The following is a 21806-nucleotide window of genomic DNA, read 5'->3' as shown; positions in this document are numbered from 1 at the left end:
CTGGATGGATAAAATAAAACAATTAGTCATAATGTAATTTACTGATAAAATGAGAGTGAGCAACACAAAAGTAGAATGCTATTGATGCCATTATTGGGGATCTTTTTGAAAAATTGTTTCTCATCTCCCACTGGATACTGTGCACTATGATGAAGTATTCATTAGTGTCAGTCTAAAATGGATTGCAGTTCTGTACTGCTTCCTGTAAGTATAAAGATCTGGACGATTGACTGCATTTGAAAAAGTTTAATTACCATGTCCAGGAAGCAAGTCAAAACAGGACTTGAGGTATAGTACATTCCATTTAGAAGAAAAGGGAAAAAACACAGAATTTAAGAGACTATGAACAGTGATTCTCAAGCTAACTTGTACCAGGCCAGACTTTCCTGGAAGGCCTGCTAAACACAGATTGTGGGTCCCACCCCCAGAGTTTCTGATGCTGTTGGTCTGGTTGAAAATTACAGTTTTAGAGCATAAGGCCTTTGAAGAATAATATTTTAGTTGTAAATGGTTTACACAAGCTAGTCATAGCTAAACATTTGCTTTTAGGTGAGTTACAGTCTCTGGCCTATTTTTGATTTCTAGTCATCTTTATTCTTGATTTTCTCTCACTTAAGAGATTTTGTTTTTTGAACTCACATGTACCTATATTACTCTCTGCTCTATTTTGTACCTTTGGCAACAAATATCCTTGAAAGCCTTCATTATGATAATGCCTCTACTTTGTAGAGAAAAATTGGCAAGCTTTACCTGGGTCTACTTTCTCAGTATTTGGGATCTGAGACATTTCTAAGACACCCATGTCCTCAGTCACAGGTTGACTCAAGAGGCTGGGCTCTTCAGGATGGTTCATATTTAAATGATGACTCAGGAGGCGAGGCTCTTCATGAAGATTTCTATTAAGATGATTTGTGTTCTCTTTAGGAAAATCATCTTCATGGGGTGGCTGCATCTCTACAGGGGAGAAGAATGCATTGAGCCAGCTGGATGACACTATCTACCCCCACTTAAGCCCAATGATCAGCACTCCCCCTCAGCACACAGCTCCAGATACCTCAACACTGCCCTCCTTGTCCTGGCATGCGCCCATGAGAACAACTGGGCAAGGATACGGGAGGGTTCATTGTTTTCATCCCACTTAAAGGATGACTGAACTATACAGTCAAATTTATAAAGAAGCCTTTAATCCAAAGTATTTCATAAACAAATACATTTATGATAGAGGCTTCAATAACTTAACTTCCCTTGGCAAACCAACATACACCCACATGAATAAATGTGCAGAAGAGAATTCTGGTCCAGAACAAAAATGTGAAATGTCTATTCTGCTCAGAAATAACAGGAACTCTTTCATCTACAAGTGTGCTGGTCTCACCGAGCCAGTATAGAGAAGGGAATTCCGTAAGTCTAGCTTGCTAATGTGACTTTCAAATATGTTCCAAGTAACCTAGGAGCCAAATGGTGAACCTATCTCCTTCCTGAGCTCAGGACATAGACCAATAGGATCCAGAGCAAAGATTATCTCTTCACAGCTTCATATTCTACCCTGAACATTCACTTGTACTTTGCATTCTTATCCAAAATATATCTGCTTTGATTAAATGTACAACTGTTTTCTTCCCCAAATTATCAGGTAAAATTAGCATTCTTGGGATGTAAATTTTCCAATGGCTTTATGTCCTTCTGGAATTCTTATCATATACTCTCAGTTGAAATATTTCATTTTGAAAAACAATGGATAGAGATGATCAAATATGAAACCAGGAAACAGAAAGCTTTTATCAGGATATTGGGGCTCATTGTCAGTTTGAGGAATATTTAATTGAAAGGCTTCTATGTGTCAAGCACTACATTATAAGGCTTGTCATCCTGGTTCCATCCTTGATTAATATGAATGCAAGGACCTTAGAACCCAGAGGAGTAAAACCAGAATAAGTGACCTCTCCCCCAAGAGACTGGAAATAGCATGGTATCCACAAATATAAATGCTGGGGAGGGGAATTCAGGCAAGCTATCCATTAAAAGTTATTCCAGGGCTAGGCTTGAGTGACAGAGCACTTGCCTAGTGCAGGTGAGGCACTGGGTTCGATCCTCAGCACCACATAAAAAGAGATTAAATTCTAAAATAAAAAAAGTTATGCTAGTAACTCCACACCCACATGATCTAGTACAGATATTTTATGATTAAGAAATTATGTTAAATAAAGCCCTTTTATAATTTTAACATAAAATCTGTACTGTTAACAGGTCTACTTTTGTGCATTAGTTTCTCATTTATATCTTTCTCTTTAACTTTTTATAAAATTTCTCTTTGAACATGCTAACCAATCCCAACTGTCCTAAAGGAAAAAAGAATAAGCAATGTCCTTTCATGCTCTAGCCCAAAAGAATGAATAAAGGAATATATGGGGCTCCTGAGTCAGCCTTCTTTCTCCTTTAGGCACATGGAAACTGAACAGAACTTTACAATAATACACAAAAACACCTGGATGGAACAACTCCTTTTCTCCAGCTCAAGCCGCAAGCAGGTATTTACCTTCAGCTTTAGTCCAGATTTCCTGTAGAGGAGGCACTGTTATCAATGGAGCAGTCTCCTCCACTGTGGAGTGCTTGTACCTCACAAAATAGATCAAGTATTGGATATCATCAAGCACTGCAGCCTCTTCAAATATGTTACTTTCCTTTATTCCTATGTCTCTAATATCATTTACACGATTATCAAGCATTTGCTCTGCTACGCTCAAAATGTGTGACTCAGAGGCACGGAAGACCTTATCTAGAACTTTTTCCACGTTATAGGGCAGGCTCTCCTGCTGTGCCGACTTCAGCTTTAATGACATTTCCTGCAACATGGCTTCCAGTTCTTGGACATCAAAGTACTTCAGGAAGCGTTGCAAGGACTTTTGTTCTGTAAAGAAGCTGCGGATTATGGGCAAGTCTTCCTCCTGATCGCTAAGCTCTGGCTTTAGGGCTATATGTGGACTCTGTGGGAGTATATCATCTTCAAGATCTGCAGAAGCAGGACCCTGGCTTTCTGCATCCGTGATATGCCCTATGTCCTCAAGGTCCTCTTTTGAGATTTCTTTTCCAGTAGCCTTTTCTGTAGACCCTGAAGTGTTCAGATGTTCCTTAGGGTTGTCTTTTTCAAGATCATCAGAATTTTTATCCTGAAATACTTCACTTATCCCTGAAGTCTGAGTGTTTTCCTCATCACTTCCGTCAAAGAGTCCTTGGGCTTCCTCATCTGCCAGAGGACTTTCCTCCTTTCCCATTTCCATATCACCTCGTTCCTTGTCCATCATGTCTACCCTTTTGGCTGTGGTTTCACTTTTCTTAAAAATCTCCCAAATTATACTCATTTCTTGTTTGTTTTCTTTGGTTTCTAGATCAGGATTGATAGTCTCTAAAATTGCTTTCTCAAGAACGTGCTGGTTAACATTCTGAATCCCAGAATGTTTTTCTTTTGACTGTTTTGCACTTACAGCATTTTCATCCTCCAGTAGCTCTTCAGGGGGATAATAATCCTCCTCTACTGATGCTGGCCTTTCGGTATGGAGACCCGGTACTTCTACCTCGTCAGTTTGCTCTGTTTTTTTAATTTCCTGTGTCCCCTGTGTTGCCTTATGCTGAATCAATTCTTCAGCCAAGGACTGCTCTTTACCCTTGTGCTTGGAAAGCCCTATCTTCTCATTTACATGACTAACTGTAACAATCACATCTCTTTCTTGTTGCCAAGAAAAATTTTTTCTGGGACTGTGGACTTCTTCTTCTGGTCCTCTTAACAAACCAATTCCATCTGGAGAGGAGAATCCAGATTGATTTTCAGTTTTCAGAACTAGTCCCTCTTTAATTTCCTGAGGTTGATGCTCCACTGAGTCTATGTGCAGGGTTGGTGTATTTACTGAACCTGGCTCCTCCATTCCATCTTTGGATGTATCATTTTGATTATCTCCCAGGAATGTTGCAATGCCCAAGGATTCTGGTGGTTTACTCTGTTCTTGGGTCATCAGACTCCCTACAGCTTTATGTAGAGATTTATTCTCTAAGCTATCTTCCAAAATCTTCTCTTCAGGTGAAGAGAGTTCTTCATTCACTTCTTTTGAGTCTTTTGAGATATGGATAACTGCTTCTTTTAGGTCATTCTCTTTGTTTTCAAAGGCTGATTTTAATGTGTCCTTGCCCTTTTCAACAGCTGGCAATGAGCTGAGCTTATTGCTTTGGGGAGAAGTATATGCAATCATCCCTTCTATCTTCTCATCCTCTAATTCTGAAACATCTTGCATCAGGTGCTTCTTAGGCTCCTGAACATCTGTCTCTTTTCCTTTAATATGAAGTTCGATGTCCACTTTTGGCTCTTCATCATTATCTGTCTTAGAGGTTTCCACAAAAAGACCATATTCTGCACTTTCAGGATAAATATAATCTGTTGCTGCTTGTGGTTTCTTCTGTTTTCTATCTGGAACTAAAGCTTCCTCATCTTCTTTTTCTTCTTCTGAATAAGAATTCCCCAAATCCATCATATCTGTTTTCTCGTCACCACCTGTGCCAAAAAATAAAGTATCCTCCAAGGTTGTCAGTATATTTTTGTCATCATCCTTGATGCCTGGGGGCAGAGTTACCTCAACCTTATCTTCTTCATTTGAATTCTGCTCTTCACCTATTGAATATTTCTCCACTCCAAACTCTACTGGGAATTTCATGCCTTCTTCACTTATAAAGGTTAGTAATGGGAGCTCCCCAAAGCTTTCCTCATTCTCCTCTTCTTCCTTATCAAATGCATAATAATCAGCATCCAATTCCTCATCATCAAAATCTTCGTCTAATGAAGTCACCAGTCTGGTCGTCTCATAATCAGACACAAGTGCATAAGCAGTATAACCAAATTTGGTTTTCAAGTCTAATGTCATTTCTTTTTTCAAAAGTGTATAAGCATTAGTCTTCTGTTCATTTGAGACCTGAGAACTGTTGCTGGTTTTGTTGTTTTCACTTTCTGGCACTTTCAATTCATCTTGTAGTATTTCTTCAAAGGGTTCAAATGAAGTTTGTTCACCTTGAGCATTATCTGTTTGACTATCTGCATGAGGATGGTTCTTCTGAGCCAGAAATTGTTCCTCAAGATCCATAGTGTTTTCTGAGAATGCACTTTCAATTTGCTCTGAGTTTGCTACTACTGGTTTAGGTTCAGGTTCAACATCCTGGGAGACTTCAGGAAATTGTTCCACTTTTTCTATAGCTTTCTCAGAATCTTCATTTGCAGAATCATACAATTCCAAAAATCCTAGAAGTTCTTCTACACTATAATTATCAAAATCATCTCTTCCACCATCAAAACAGACAAAATCTGTCTCCTGTAAGGAAAAGGAAAACATTAGTGTGTCAATAACAAAGTGTCACAAAAGCAAACTCATCCATGCTCCCAAATTCAGGATTGGTTCTAAAGAATCTTTGGGGTCAACCAGATTACCCTCCTCCAACCCCCATTGGCTAACTCCTTCTATGGCTGAGTAAATCTGTCTTTTTCTAGACTACAGTGTTAGAAAGTCTATTCTTTCTTTCTTTTTTTTTTAACATGGGTCATATTCTTTAAAAAGCATAATGAGTAAAAATGGTGACAATTTGGTCTCCAACAGCCTGACTCTTGGGTCTCTCTCAATTTGCTCTGAGCATAAGTAGGGAAAGGCAAGGTATCACTTGTAGGATCCTCAAGCTCTAAAATCTACACCTATGTTTCAGGAATTTAATTCTTAATCATTTGCTCAGGAGAAGCTGGAAGATCCTGCAGCATTGAGAAAGATGAATCAGTTTTAAAGCATCTTACTGAGATACAAGTACATTTGATGGAATAAAGAATGATATTAAGGAGGCTCCTCACATTATTATTACCACAAGAACAAACTGAAAACAAGATTCAACAAGTTATACACCTTCCTCTTCATCAGGGTTTCACAGTCACTAAGACCTCTCTCAGGACTATCTATATATTTATTTAGTCTTCCTTCTTGCCACTAGTAAGCAAATTGACATATAAAAGGAGCCATAGTATGAATGGAAATTTTTTTAAAAATTTCCATCTCCTAATTAAATCTTCATAATATTCTGTGGGGGTTCTGGGGGTGGGGGAGGCAGTTCAATGTAGTAGGGATGAGTGATTTCCTCTCCCCATCACATGCATTTCTAAGCCATGAGGGATGCATGTAATGGGAAACATAATGAAAAGGCAGAGTTCAAAACAAATGAGTTCTCTGTAATCAGTGAACTGCTGTCACAGCTTAAATCCCAAGAACTAACTCTCTTTACCAACAATGAAGTCCAACAAGCAACAGAAGTGATTTTATGGCCCCTGAGATTATGAAGAAATTTTAGGAACAGCAACAACAAACAGGATGACTTTATCCATTCACCCCATCTAATCTAAGAACTATCCTAGCCTAGCAGCTTGCATATTCTACAGCCACTACAAAGAGCTGCCCAAAGATGTTTCAATGTTGGTGGGCATCAATTACTACACAATTTAAAACTCTAGAAAATAATCAGCTGAAGTGAGAATTCTAGAACACGAAATCCTTTCAGTCACAAAATCAATTTAAGTCAGAGCACAATACAGGAATGCTGTATAAAGGAAGCAGTTGGGGCCTTAAAAGATCTGAGACTGAACATCACCTGAAACACTCAGGTCCCCTTTTCCAAATCTATAACATGACTAGGATCCCATATATGACTAAGAATAAGAAAACCTTTGTAAGTACGTATTTCTAGCCTAGTATAAAAGTTAGAGTTTATTAATTTAACCTAAATATACTTAAAATGTCTAATAACTATCCAATGAGTAGTTTTCAAGTTGGAATACCTCCTTTTGCCTGTAAAATGAAATTATTTACCTCTTAAATTTAATAGCCAAGTACAAATATATTACATTATTTATTTTTCACATATAAAACAGAAGAGAAAAGCCCTATAGTTGAGTAAACAGCCTTCTATAAGAATATCTGTTTCAATATATTAGAAAACTCTCAGATTATAATATAATCACCCTTGAATGCCTTTCAAACTTTTTTTTATAGGTAGTCTGATTTCAAATGAAAATCTGATACACAAATGTTATAAACACATTATAAAACTTTCAGAAGCAGTTAACTGAATATAATGGGTGGATTTATAAGCCAGTTTACAATTGAGAACAAAAAAGAAATCCATAACTTACATCTGTTGAAATTTGTAGCTCTTCTTTAGTATATTCACGAACTACTTTGATGAAATCTTTCAGAAAATAACCAAAAATATGGCCAACCTATAGTGCAAAGGAGACAAATATAAAATAAATTCTGTACAAGAAATATAAATAAGAGATTCTCAGAAGTGGCAGGAAATATACACATAATAGATAGGTATATGGTATAACCAAGAAAGAAAGTTGCTATAACAATTACACTGAGATTATTATTCCAAATACAGAACTGTTAAAACAACATTTCCAACCACTGAAGTTTTCTTTTTTACATTTAGCTTAATTCTCAACACAGAGCATATAAAGTTAAGACTTCTGAAGTAAATAAAAGATTTGCATAGGAGATTATTGTATATTATATGGTTAAAACTATATAAATCAAAGCTGGTTATAAATGCAATTCCAAATAACCTCTAGCAAGAATTTACCTGTACATTTTGTAGCATTGCTCATAAACCAATATTTATGTCTTTCTTAACCAATACATAACAGTCATGAAAATTAATAAGTAAAAACAATACAAAATCTCTAAAATGTATTACCACTATAGCAAATGTATTGATAGTATATGCTTTCCTAGCTTTTTCCAAATCTACTTTTACAAGTACTTGGGGAGAAAATAAAATTACAATATAATGCATACTAAACCACATATCAAGCTTCAGTTTCACCCAAAATAAATCCTCTGCAGAAAAGAACCCCATTTATTTTCAGCACCAACAGCTAAATTATATGAAGTTACATAAAGTGTACAAAAGGTATATAAAGTTCCCCTTGAGAAAGACACTCTTATTACTAACTACTGACTAAAAGGAACAGAAGATTCTTGCCAATAATTAAAGGAAACTGATAGGCAAATCAAACGCCCAAAAAAGAAAATTAAAAAAGGCATCTTATCACTAACTCTAAAATATCCCCATTCATGAATGTTCTTGTTATATCTAGAAACCATCTGAGAGCCAGTATTAGTGGTAGAATACTGCCATGAAGATTAGATAAGACAGAGCAATTAAAAGCTTCATCACTGGCAGATAAAGTCTGAGACTCTAGAAAATCAACAACATTGCAGAATGAAAACTAAAAACTCAAAAGGAGAATCATTTTGAAAACTAAAGAGTTTTTAATTTCCTAAGTATAACATTCATGACATGAGAGGCGAGTCTGAGGGGAAATACACTTTTCCCTTCTGTTGAAAATTCTATTAAGGTTAAATTTGGAAAAGGAAAAAAAAACCAGAGATGTATGGAGAAAGGAAACACATTTATCTCTTATTAATCTGTGTCAATTGAGACCATAGATTATATAAAGCTCCATAATTACACACTGGGTGGTATCCCATTTCTTGTGATATGAAAAAAAATGATGCAGAATCATGGAGGCTCATGACTGGAAATAATTTTTATACCTAATTTTGCTCCCATACATCATCCCTGCTGAGGTGCTGCTGATTTGATTTGTGGGTGGGGAGCAAAGAACTGCCAGAAGAGAACAAATTCTGCATAAGCTACTATCAGAACAAATGTACTTAAGTGCCACTGCCCTGAATGGAAATATTCAAAAGGAAGATGGATTAGACAGGGGTCCTTTCCTAACTGAGTTTTTCACTTTATAGGGAGCTAAGATAAAACACAACCTGACTGAAGGCAAAGAAGACAAATGAATGCCACAGGAGCAATGCAAACAAAGTGCCACCCAAACACTCATCAGTCGGCAAAGATCCTTTCTGGTCAGGTGCTGAAAGCAGGGCTCCTCAGGAAGACAGGATGAGTGCTGCCACCCAGAATGGCAAGAGTCCTAGGGATGAACATAGTTAACAGGCTACAATGTGACAGGAGAAAATGTAAATCAAGCCCATTTATCCAAAAGTTCAAAGAAGGGGAGAAAGACGACTACTGTATGAAAAATGCCACTTGGGTACATGGAAAAACAGTTCCAAGTTTAAAGATTACGAATCCTATTTGGTATACTTGAAAGAAACAATAGATGGTTCTTTATATGGAGTACTGCAACTGGGACTCTGTCTAAATATAAAGTTTGTACCTAAAGGCACCAAGTTTCAAGATCATTCCCTAAGAATCAGAAATGGCAACAAAATGAAACTAGTTTTCCCATAGGGATTACTCTTATTTTCTGCTGTGTGGTATTTTATTTAGGGTGAGAACTTTCAGGGATGCAACCCGGAATGTCTCTAAACTGGAACATTCCTACAGTCATCAAAGACCTTTGCTACTATTTTAAGTAAACAATCCACATATCACATTTAAATGAAAAGGACAATACTCATAAGTCTCTCAATGAGGTCACTCCTTGTGAATCTCCCCATTTAAAATATCAAAGCATGATATAAACAATGTCATGTCTTTCATCAGAAGATCCATACAACTGGCTAGAAGTAGAACCCCTGGGGGAACCTTCAGGCATAGATTATAGGAAAAGCAGGAAATGGATGACCCAGAAGTTGCAAAAAAGAAAAAAAAAGCACATAATGAACATAATATTCTGCTTTTTTAGAGTAAAAACAGCACAAATGATTAGGTAAAATACACAAAAAATCAACTTTAAATATGCATGCCTGAGTTACTATCTCAGACTTAATTTACAGGATTAACTCTAATGTCCTTGAATCCTTCCCTTTTGAAGCAGCAAAGCTAAGAATTGTCAGGTTTTCACCATGACAACCTTTATGATGTGTAGAGCCTTCTGGAACTTGATGTGAGGGGTAGCAACCACAACCAGTTCAGTTCTGTTTCAGAAAGTCTACTGACTTTCTATGCTGTGCCAGGCCTAAGGCATGTTAGGAGCACAGGGCCTGGCAGAGAGTTTAGGTTAACTCTACAAAGACCCCAAGAAATCAGTCATTTAAATCTACACTGCTGAAAAACGCATCAAAAGTAAGAATATAACACCTGTCAAACTTTTACTTACACTTCTGGCCCAAAGTTCTGGTGATACCTCTGCCAGTTTATAGTAGACATATACAGGGTCACCTTTTTTAAAATTCACAAAACGACAATCTGGGCCTCTGAAATCTTCAAGAGCTTCACCTCGGTACATTAACACTGTATATGAACATTGAAAAAAGAAAAACAAACATTAGAATTTGATTTTTCACGATCCACATTGACCCATCAGGAAATATGAATCCCACTATGAACAAAAATCAAATTTTTCCAGTACTCTCTGGAATCACTTTTAATTCACCTGCTCAAAGTATCTAAAATTCTTCGAGATTTTATTGCTATAAAATACAATATTCCCTGCAATTAGACAAGGGAAAAGGAAGCTTCTCTATTTTTCTCTGTGCTGAGAAATAAAAAGCAATGTGGCTACCACCAATCATGGCTGGTTTCAGTGAAACTCTTGGTTCTTGCAGGCCTCAATTTTTTTCTGTTTCATAATCATAAAAAGCTTCATTTTGCAAATATGTAAATCCAAGTGTAGACACGGACAGGCTTAAGTATGGCTTCATGCAGAGGTAATAGGGAGGGAAGAGGGAAGAATATCCAGGAACCTCCAAGGGGTTAATTAACTTGAACTAACCGCTAAAAGACATTACCTTTAAGTGGCTGCAAGTGCTACCATGCAACCATAAACACTGTCAATTTCATTTGCAGAAGAGTTGCTGTCTCTGTGTTCAGGATCTGGGTAAATTACCAGGAAATGTATTTTCTCTGAGCAAATATTGTTGACTATATCCAACATTAAGATTGTTTCAAAACATCCTCATTAATATCAAAAATCAAAAGTGGGTATCCTATCTGACAAGGAACAAGTTTAACCATGAGAAAAGGTCAGGCAATACCTTCATGCTTAAAATGCAGGACTAGAATCACAATTGATCTAGAAACTGGTAGAAGCAACATTTTTCTTTTGGTTGACCAAATACACAGTTTCTGATTTAAGATGAAATGGACAATAGATGTATGTAAAAAGCACAAAGAAGAAATGGAAATAACACTTTTTCTAAAGGCCAATTAGCAGTAAAATACACAAGAATGTGTGTTTTATAAAAATATATGTCTGAGGAACAAACACAGATTTGGAGAGGGTAACTTGTTATTTTGAAGCTAAAATAGGACTATTTTCAAAACTGTCAGCATCCTAATTCATAGATAATTAAGAGGCCAAGTTGAAGGTGAGAGACACTTTAAGGTGGGGAATTCTCATCACAAGTGGAAATGGCAATGTTTCTCTTGTTCCCCCTTAGGTCATAGAGGATTTACAAATCAGTAATATATTAGGTGACAACATAATGCATACTATGGAGCACCTATTTAGTTATTTTTTTTTGGAGCACTTATTTGGAAGGCACACAAGGACACCTGATATACACACCTCACTACTTCCTACAACACAACACAGACCCACCTGTTGTGTTTGGTCACATCTGTTTGGACACAGGCCATTTCTCAAGCTATGTTACCCCACTGAACCTTACCAACACCATGTCTTAGTACTGAGGAAGCATCAGTGATGAGATTGTCCAGGTAGCCCACATAGGATAGCGCTTGACAGCAAAGAATAGCAAACATTCTACCATGCTGGAAGCCTGATTTTGTTCACCCAAAACTGAAAGGAAATATCATGGCAGCTGCTTTGCTTTTCTGAGTGTTTATTTACTCCAGCCTTAGGGTTACCTCTAGGAACAGCTTAACATATATTGGAAACATCTTTTTTCTTTATGGGAGTGGAACAAACAATTCAAATTATAAAATTTGTTTTTGGTAACACCAATTTAGGCATAAAGAGCTCAATGGTAAACTTCTTGGCCTTTTCAGCATGAATATTTTAAAATATGTACTGCTTACAATTTATGGACAACATGGTCATCAAGTTACAAGGTTACTAGAAACCAAGCAGGAGGCCAAAAGAAGAATTCTGGGCCAGTAAATATATAGAGGAAAGAGGTTCCAACAACACTAGCAACTGAGTCTAAAACTGAATTGGCTTATAAAAATCTTGGAGTATTTATTATTGTTATTGCAACAAACCTCTTCATCTGAATCTGAATGGCTACATCCTCCCCACCGCCCACCTCCAATCCAGGACTGGGAAGCAATTCTGTCCGCTTCCTGCACACAGAAGAGGCTGCAGTTCCCAGGTGGCCAGTGCAGATCCTTGGCCTCTTTCAAAAGCAAAAGATTACTGGCCCACCTGCTACCCTACCTCAAATATGAAGGGAGGCTTCTATGCACAGAAATGACAGGTTGAAGCAGAGACGGGGCCGAGACCTCGGAACACATTGCGTGCCTGGACTTGGTGCTCTTCCCAAGCCTAAACTCTAGTCCCTGTTAAAAGGCAAAACCAGCCCAATCCCCAGTGCAACAAAAAAAATGAAGGGGCCAGTGAGCCTTTCCCAAGGAGCCCCACCATCAACCTGCCACTGGGATTAAGGCCACCTAGCCCTGGAGAGCATCTGCCCTGATACCGCACCGGCCCAGGTCCCTGTGGCGGGGGCAGAAAAGCGCTCTGCTACAGTGTGGGGAGCCCCGGGCGCGTGGCGCGCAACCCCATCACCCATTGAGATCCTAGGCAAATCCTGGAAGGGAATGAACTGAGAGCTGTCCCGGGGGAATCGTGTTTCCCAACCCCCGCCTCAGTCAGTAGAGAAAAATAAAACGCTGGCAACAAGTGGGAGTCCAAACCCCCGCAACCCGAGCGGGCTGGCGGGGGCGCAGGCAGAGCCGGAGTGGGCACACGCAGGGTCCCGAGGCTCTTGTCACTCCTGCACCCCACCCGTCGTCCTTCGACCCCCTAGCCCAGCCCGCAGGGCTGGGGACTGGGAGATCAGAGCCCCATGCAGCCCTGAAGAGCCACCGCGGAGACCCCGGGCCGCCCACCCGCCTGCGCACTCACTGCTGCATTCGTCCTCTGCACAGAGTTTGTGCTTCCAGAAGCGCTGGCCAGTGCTCGGGTCCGGTTGGCCCAGTACTCGCCAGGTCGGACAGAGCACGAACAGCCAGAAGAGCAGCCCCGGAGCCGCAGCCATGTTGTGGTCACCTCGGGGAGCCGGTGACGCGGTGGAGTAGGCTGCGGCGGGCATCGGGGCTCAGGGGGCAGGGTGGGTAGCAAGGCGCAGAGGGGCGGCACCCGGGAAGGCTTCAGCCTTTCCTGGTTGACACGTCAGCAGGGATATATGGGGGTCGATGCACTGGCTCTACTGGGGAATGCAGGGAGCCGGAGCTCCCCGTCCTTCTCTAGTGGAGACCTGCTCCTCAACTGAAGACCTTCTCCTCTAGTCGCTGCCGTGGCAACTAGGACTCTCTTTCTCGTCCAATCACCTGCCTTTGCTTCGGTGCCCTCACAAGCGACCCTCCGCATGATTCCATTCGCCACCCACCATCCCCCGCCACTCCGCCAACCGGTCTTTTCTGGCTTTCATCAACTTCTCATTTGTGGTCCATCCTGAACTAGCCTACTCCACTTCACCATCACTCCCATCCCCCATTCCTGGTCTGGTACCACCTTTTCTGAACTACCAAATCCCACCCATGACTTGTCACAGCTAGTCTATGGTTCCAAGCTCCCTCCCCTTCAAACTCCTAGAGGTTCCTTGAAGCCCCACCCCAATCCCTCTGATTAGGAAAGGAGAAAGTGGGAAAGTGAATGGAACTGTGAGTGAGGGTGTAAACTGGAGACTATGGCCTGCTTTTTTTTAAGGCGGGGACAAGTGAGGGCAGAGAGATGGACAGTAGTCTTCGGGCTAAGATCTTGAGATTCTTATCTTTATCCATAAGGGAAGAAATCATTTAATTCAACAGCATATTTTTAACTTTCATTTTGTGCTACCATTCATGCCAGATGCTGGACAAAGCCCTAGCACGGTGTGGGAGTGGATGAAAATCAAAAGACAAGATATCTGGTCCTGGTCTGAAAAAGTCCACAACTTCGTGGGAACCAACTGTCAAAACTGGTTGTCAGAGAAGAAAGCAATTAGCTAACATTTCTTGAACACTTTCTTTATGTCCAGTTGTTATTCTGAAGGTTTTATACATATCAATTCATTTAATCTTCATAACAATAGTACCTTACAGTAGTAGTAGGTCCTATTCCAATCCTTATTTTAGAGTAAATTGAGGCAGTCACACATCCAGTTGAAAGGTTAATAAAACAGGTACTTGTTACTCTGTTTTTCTGTATGCTCAACAAAACACCGTTGAAATCTTAAAAAAACTGTCTGCTAATCTTGTTCCCAGAATGTGCTGTCCCCAACTGCCAAACTGTTTGCTAATCTTGTTCCCAGAATGTGCTGTCCCCAACTGCCAAACTGCAGAATGTAACTTCCCTCCCTGCCCTCTTCAAGGAAAGTATATAAGCTCTGCTTAAGCTGTTGTCAGGGCTCTTTGCTCTCTCTTTGCTCTGTTCAAGTGAGCTCTGAGCCCCAGCATGCTGGTCAATAAACCCTTTGCCATTGCATGAGATAGTCTCTTGGTGGTCTCTTCCTCCGACGCTCGCCTGACCTTTACACAGTGAGTAATGGAGCTAAGTTTCAAACCCAAGGAGTAGACTCCTTTTCATCACAACCCATCAACTAACAAGCAAATGTTGTACTTTCTGACAAGAGGAGCAAAATATGATTTAAATCATAATATAGCTGAATTACTGATATGTACAGTTAAGGGGGGGAAAGGCACAAGCTAGCCAGCCTTCTTTCCAAGTAAGCATTTGAAACATGCCCAGAATCTGACCACTCCTCTGCATCTGCTAAGCCAATATACAGGCCAAACCCACATCATAAGTCACCTGAATGATTTCCATAGCCTTCTTCTGTCCTTGCTTCTGCCCTCATTTTCCCCAATATCTACTGTCCTGATGGCAACTAGACTGATATTTTTAAATATAAATTTGATTGTGTCTCTCTGTTCAAAATCTTCCTATAGCTTCCCATTTCCAAATAAAAGGCAATGACTTTAGCCAGGCCTGGTCGTACTCATCTGTAATCCCAGAAGCTCAGGAGGCTGCCAGGAGGATCCTGAGTTCAAAGCCAGCCTCAGAAATGTAGTGAGTCCCTAAGCAACTCAGTGAGACCCTACCTCTAAATAAAATATTTTAAAAAGGACTGTGGGTGTTGCTCAGTATTTAAGTGCCCCTGGAGGTTCAATCTCTGGTATCAGGAAAAAAAAGGAAAAAAACCATGACTTTATTATGGACTGCCCTGCCTTATTATGGACTGCTCTTAATCAATGTGACTCCCCTCATCCTTTTCTCCCCATTTCCTAGCATTCTTCTCTTGCTCTGTTAGTTCCATTTAAATACACCAAGCCCACCCCTGCTTCAGAGCATTTACACTTGCAACTTTGCCTCAACCTTAACTCCCCAAATCATCTGACTAGCTAACTACCCCCCTCACTTTATCATGTCTTTGCAACAGTGGCATTTCATGTGATAAAGGCCTTCCCTACACAAAATAGAGCCTCTTGCCATGACTATCAAGCCCATCACCCTGCCTTTCTTTCTCTTCATACTTGCCTTACCACTTTAGACTTCTATTACTACTTGCCTTACATTTGTTTATCTACTTGACTGCTCCAACCCAACCTCAAACACAATTTCCAAGACAAGCAGGAAATTAGTTGTTTTGTTCACTACTGTTATATCAGTGACTAGGGAAATGCCTAGAATGTATGAGAGAGTTAACAAATGATTTGTTGGATAAACTCATGGTTCCAATGATATTATAAATATACTACACTATTAACCTAAACACATATATTAACTATTAAGCCCCCATATATAAACAGTACTGAGAGGAAATAAGCTATGGGAACAAGGCATTTAAGGTCTACCTCTCAGCAGCATGCATCCTCAACTCCAGGAATGAACCCCTGAATGTTTGTATTGAATAAAAACATAGTTGTTGTGGAGAGTAATTGTTTGGTTACATGATACTGGAATATTTAAGTAGATCTTTAAAAACTAGTTTTAATTTTTTCTTATTTTTCTTATTATAGAATATGGTATGTTGTAGAATTTTTCTTATTATAGAATAGAGATTAATGATAATTCATTGATGGAAAAATCAGAATAGCAAAATGATCTAATTGCATATTATCTTCTTGATATTTACTTTGACTCATAATCAGATATAATTTTATATGCATAGTTAGTGCTTCCAGTTACTGAAGAACCAGCTGCTTAGTTTGTAGAGTTTTCAATATTTTGATTTACCAGTATTATTTTTTAAACTTATTGCCTTAAAGACATATTAACTAGTCTGGTGGATGAGAAGAAAATTTCTCAACTGGCCACAATAAGGTAGTGGGAGTTCTTTCTACCAGGATACATACAATTAGTGGATGAATCAGCATTCACTTTTACTCATAGCATTTAAATATGTTGCATTGATGTTTAATATAAGGTTATGTTAAAAACCTTCAGAAAAGTAACAGGATAGAATGTGGTGGTGATTGTTGGCATGGAGATAAATAATCTTAAGTGCATTATTCTTTAATACCTCAAAGGGAATTCTTATGGGGTAAGGGTTGAGTAATTGTTAAAGGTAAATGTATCCAGTTTGGGTGGAGGGGACATAAAATTCTAAGTATGAAGGGTTCCGAATGTCAGAGTACAATCTAAATGAGTCAAGAAAAACATATCTGAAACAAATAATTGGCAGCATAATAACATATACCATTGGAAACTTGTGAAGGCACTTGCCTAGGAGCATTCAGAAGGCCTAACACTGCCGTTACCAGGAAGAACCTCATCTATTGTAAATGATGTGCCAGAGAATAGTGTTAAACATTATGGAGGACTAAATCTCTCCAAGAGGGGCAACAGATTTACCCTCGCATATGAAACATTGGAAAAAAGTGGACAAAATACAAACAACAACAGTTCTCAGATATTAGATAGTAAGCAGCATAAGAGTGACCTCTAAGATAAAGTTAAGCATGAGAGATGAGTGCTAGGATTATCCCAATTTACTCCCTGGAAAGAATTTTTCAGGCCACATTCAGAGAAGGAAAACTCAAATAGAAAATCTCCTGAGTTGAAGAGATGGATTTTAAAAGTCTGAAGAGACTGATGCAGGTAGAAGTCACAGATCAGAGTAAAGGAGAGAGTAGAGAACTGCAGAGGGAGAGAGAGTGTGTACATGTACTAGCTCTCTAGACATCTATGAAGGGTTCCCTTGAAGTCTGTGGTTAAGTAAGAATGGGCACACATGTAAGGCCAGAGAAAGAATCTTCAGAAAGGAACAGGATGGAAGGTGGTGGTGATTGTTGGCATGGAGATCAATTTTTGTAATCACCAGCTGGAATGGAAAATCTATAATAAAAGGGCATCAAGTAACATAGTCAGTAAAAGGCAAAAATTAGCCCAAAATTGAAGGTAAATCCTGTCTACAGAATCTTAAAAAGATAAAAATGTTTCCTAGATAGTTCAGAAAAAAGCTGTACACAGCTCAAGAATATTTAAAAGAATACAAAATATGTTTCCAAGATAGTTCAGCAAAAAGCTGTACACAGCTCAAGAATATTTAAATGAATACAAAATATCCAATACTCAACAATGTAAATTCACAATGTTTGGAATCCAATAAAAATGTATGAGGCATGCAAAGAGGTAGGAAAATATAACCATGTTGAAAAGGAAATTAAGAGAAATGATCATTAATTACACTGTGATAGAGTTATTATACAAGGACATTAATACAGTTGTATACCATATGTTCAAGATGCTATGGAAAAGCATAAGCATGTAAAGGAGAAAAAAGAAGATATAAAAGTGATCTAATTCAAACTCAGATAAAACAATGGCTAAGGTGAAAATTACACTGTATGAGATTAACAGCAAATTCTACATTGAAGAAGTCAATGTCAGCAAACTGAATATGCAGTGATAAAGACTCTCCAAAATGAAACACAGAGAAAGAGACTGAACTGAACAGAGCATCAGTATGCACAGCTTCAACCAGTCCAATATATGTGTTATGGTAGTTCCTAAAAGAGGTGAGAAAAACACATTTGAAGAAATAATAAATAAAAATGTTCTATATCTGATGAACACTCAGATTCAAAAAGCTCAATGAACAAGAAAAATGATAAAGATGACACAAATATACACTAAATGCTTAAAACCAGTGCTAAGAAAAAAACTGAAAAGCATCTACAGAAAACAGATACCATTATGTACAAAGAAGTGAGAGTAAAATGTCAAAATTCATTCAAGAACCATGCAAACCAGAAAACAGTACATCAATATTTTCAAGTTCTGAAAGAAAAAAAACACTGACATCCTAGAATTGCATTTCAAATGAAAATATATTTCAAAATGATGTAGTCTTTAATGCAAAAGAATTAAGTTAAACCCTAACTAACCCACATAAAAATTACCTCAAAATGGACCACAGACATCAATGTAAGAACTCAAAATGGACAACACATATATGTGTATGAACCAAAACCAAATGTAAGAAAGCATAAGGAAATCTTGGAGTAGACAATGACTTTGTAGTTAAGACACCAAAGGCCCAAGCACCAAAAGAAAAAAATAATAAAGTAATAAACTTCATCAAATTTAAAACTTTTAAAGGCTACCATCGAAGAAAGTGAAAATACAATCATAGAAGAAAATATTTACAATTCATGTAGTTAGAATATAACTACCTAGAATATATAAGCAATTCTTATTGTTCAATATGAAAAGACAAATGGCAAGAAATTAGAATAGACATTTCTCCAAAGAAAATAAGCAAAAGCCAATAAGCAAATGAAAGGATACCCAGCACCATTAGGGAAATGTACAACCTCAGTGAGATACTACTTCACATCTATTAAGATGGTTATAATCAAAAAGGTAATAATAAGTTGGCAAGGATGTGGATCAATGGGAGCCCTCACACACTACTGGTAGGGATAGACTACAGACCTAAATGTAGCAGCTAAACCTATACAACTTCTGGAAGAAAATATAAAAAGCTGCTTGGCAGAGACTCTCTCTGCCTCATGCTCTCTTTTTTCTCTCTCTCCTCTCAGAAATAGATCAGACTTAAAAACTTTGTCTCATGCTGGGCGTGGTGGTACATACCTGTAATACCAGTGGCTCAAGAGGCTGAGGCAGAGGGATTGCAAATTCAAAGCCAGCCTCAGCAAAAGTGAGGCACTAAGCAACTCAGTGAGACCCTGTCTCTAAATAAAATACAAAATAGGACTGGGGATGTGGCTCAGTGGTGGTATGCCCCTGAGTTCAATCCCCAGTACTAAAAACAACAACAACAACAAACTTTGTCTATTCTATATTCATTGTTATGGAAATGGAAAGGTAAGCTGACAGACTAGGACAAAGTATTGGCAAAACATATATCTCTCAAGAGAATGATATCTAGGATATACAAATGATTCTTGCAACTTATTAATAAGAAAAATTACCCAATTTGAAAAGATGGGCAGAAGATTTTTTTCTTCACCAAAGTAGATACAAATATGGTGAATGTGCACATGAAAGGATATCCAACATAATTTGAAATGTAAATCAAAACTGCAGTGTTATTACACATACAGTAGGATGGACAAAATTTAAGACTGATCATAACAAATGTTGACAAAGATGAAGACTATGGTATCTCTCTTAGAACTGCAGACTGTAACATGTAGTACAAACAATGGCACAAACTGTTAGAAAACTGTTTGGCAGTTGCTTTAAAAATTAAATCACATCTGTCGAGATATTTACTCCAGAGAAATAAAAGCATACATCCACACTGAGACTTGTGCACAACTATTCATGGTGGTTTTATTTGTAATAGTAAAAAAGTCCCCAATGTTGGACTGTGGGAACATGTCATGCCTCAGAACCCTTATACTCATATTAACCATATAGTAGGCATTTGATTACTAACTATTCCATGAATGTAGAGATTGATTTTTTTACTGTTAATAGAACTTCTCTTTTATTAAATATAACAGCCAAAAGAAAATCACGTATAGCACAATGAATTATCACAAAGTAAACATATCCATTAAACCCTAACCCAGGTCAAGAGATTGGACATCAAATGCACCTTCATGAGCCCTCTCTCATTGCTCCCCTAATTATTCCCTCCGCTCCCCCAGAGTTAGGCACTATTTTAACTTCTAATGACAAGGATTAGTTTTGCCTGTTTTGTTACTTTATTCAGTGTAATCATACACATGTGTTCTTTGGTGTGTGGCTTTTTTAGCTCCATATGTATTTTTATAAGATTTATCCAAGTTGTTGAATATGAATGTACTTCTTATTTTCATTGCTTAATAATTTTCCACTGTATAAATATAACCTGGTTTTCTTAAAAAAAATCCCCAATGTATATCAATAGGAAAATAGATAATAAATTTTGGAAACATACTTAGCAAGAATAAAGAACTATTGATAATAGCAAAAACAGGGAGATTCTGAATGAAATAAACTAGACAAAAAGTAATATGCATTGAAAAATTCTTTTTTTTTGTACTCCCTAGTACAAATATCCAAGGGTGCTCTACTGCTGAGCTACATCCCCAGCCCTTTTTATTTTATTTATTCTTTTATTATTATTATTATTTATTTTTTTAATTTTTTTTTTTTTTTTTTGCTATCAGAGATGGAACTCTTGGGAACTCAAGCACTGAGCCACATCCCCAGCCCTCTTTTGTATTTTATTTAGAGATAGGTCCCACTGAGTTACTCAGGGCCTCATTAAGTTGCTAAGGTTGGATTTGAACTCCCAATTCTCCTGTTTCACCATTCTGAGCCGCTGGGATTACAGGTGTGTGCCACCATGCCCAGTTTAGTTTTTATTTTGAAACAGAGTCTGGCTCAGTTCCCCAAGTTTACCTCAAACTTTTGATCCTCCAGCCTCAGCCTCCTAAATATCTCGGATTACAGACTCTGCCACCACCTCCCAGCAGATTCAGTTATATTTAAAGGTAGAAAGTTATAAACCAGGTGAATCCTAGTAAAGGTCTTAGTAAAAACTTAATAAAAATAAGAGCACGATGCTTGGTCACAATATGGTAAGTCAGAAAATGACAACAAATATCCATTTTCTCTCAGGTTGACCAGAACAATATCATTTCTCAATGGATTTCAAAGGGTCTCCTTCCTTCTTTCCTTGCCCTCCCTCCCTCCCTTCCTTCCTTCCTTCCTGAGTTTTGGCGTGTGTGTGTGTGTGTGTGTGTGTGTGTGTGTGTGTGTATGTACTTCATCTTCTGTGCCAGTGTAAGAGGTTTAGGCAATGGATCAACCTTTACACCTGTGCCTAAGGACCCCAATCTTGGATCTATCTCCAAGGGTGGAGGTGAATCTAGATCCTCATTATAATCTCGAAAGTGGGAACTCCTAAAAAATAAACAGGTCTTTATTGGTAACACCAGTTTCCTCTTTGGTAAAAGTTAGTGCAGTGGGAGGGTGGCAAGGGCCCTACCCTGCCACAAAATAAATGCTAAAATGCATTTTGATACAAATCATAAACACTAAAGAGTTAAAAGTAAGAGATGAGTCTTGGGATTTGAGTTAGACCTGGATAAGTACATAAGATTCAGATTCTAAAAAGAGAATAAAAAGCAAGTGAATTAAACAGCATAAGAAAGACTCAGCAGAAAGAAATATGTTTAAAGGACAG

The 21806-nt window shown here is 38.3% G+C and overlaps 1 protein-coding gene across 1 annotated transcript in view; it reads right to left on the bottom strand.

The window, feature by feature from the left end:
• Nucleotides 1–12746, bottom strand: part of LOC143389210 (transport and Golgi organization protein 1 homolog) — a 39765-nt gene extending 27019 nt beyond the window's left edge. Inside the window, exons 1-5 of the mRNA XM_077108340.1 lie at nt 12659–12746; nt 10151–10284; nt 7202–7288; nt 2537–5348; nt 751–954 (exon numbers count right to left, since the gene is read on the bottom strand). Coding sequence (XP_076964455.1) covers nt 751–954; nt 2537–5348; nt 7202–7288; nt 10151–10284; nt 12659–12746 — 3325 coding nt within the window. The remainder of the gene's footprint in view (nt 1–750; nt 955–2536; nt 5349–7201; nt 7289–10150; nt 10285–12658) is intronic.
• Nucleotides 12747–21806: the final 9060 nt, after the last annotated feature.

This window comes from Callospermophilus lateralis, unplaced genomic scaffold (assembly GCF_048772815.1).
Source record: "Callospermophilus lateralis isolate mCalLat2 unplaced genomic scaffold, mCalLat2.hap1 Scaffold_550, whole genome shotgun sequence".
Taxonomy (NCBI): domain Eukaryota; kingdom Metazoa; phylum Chordata; class Mammalia; order Rodentia; family Sciuridae; genus Callospermophilus; species Callospermophilus lateralis.
The sequence above is the reverse complement of the archived record's forward strand: the minus strand, read 5'-3'. Positions and strand labels throughout refer to the sequence as shown.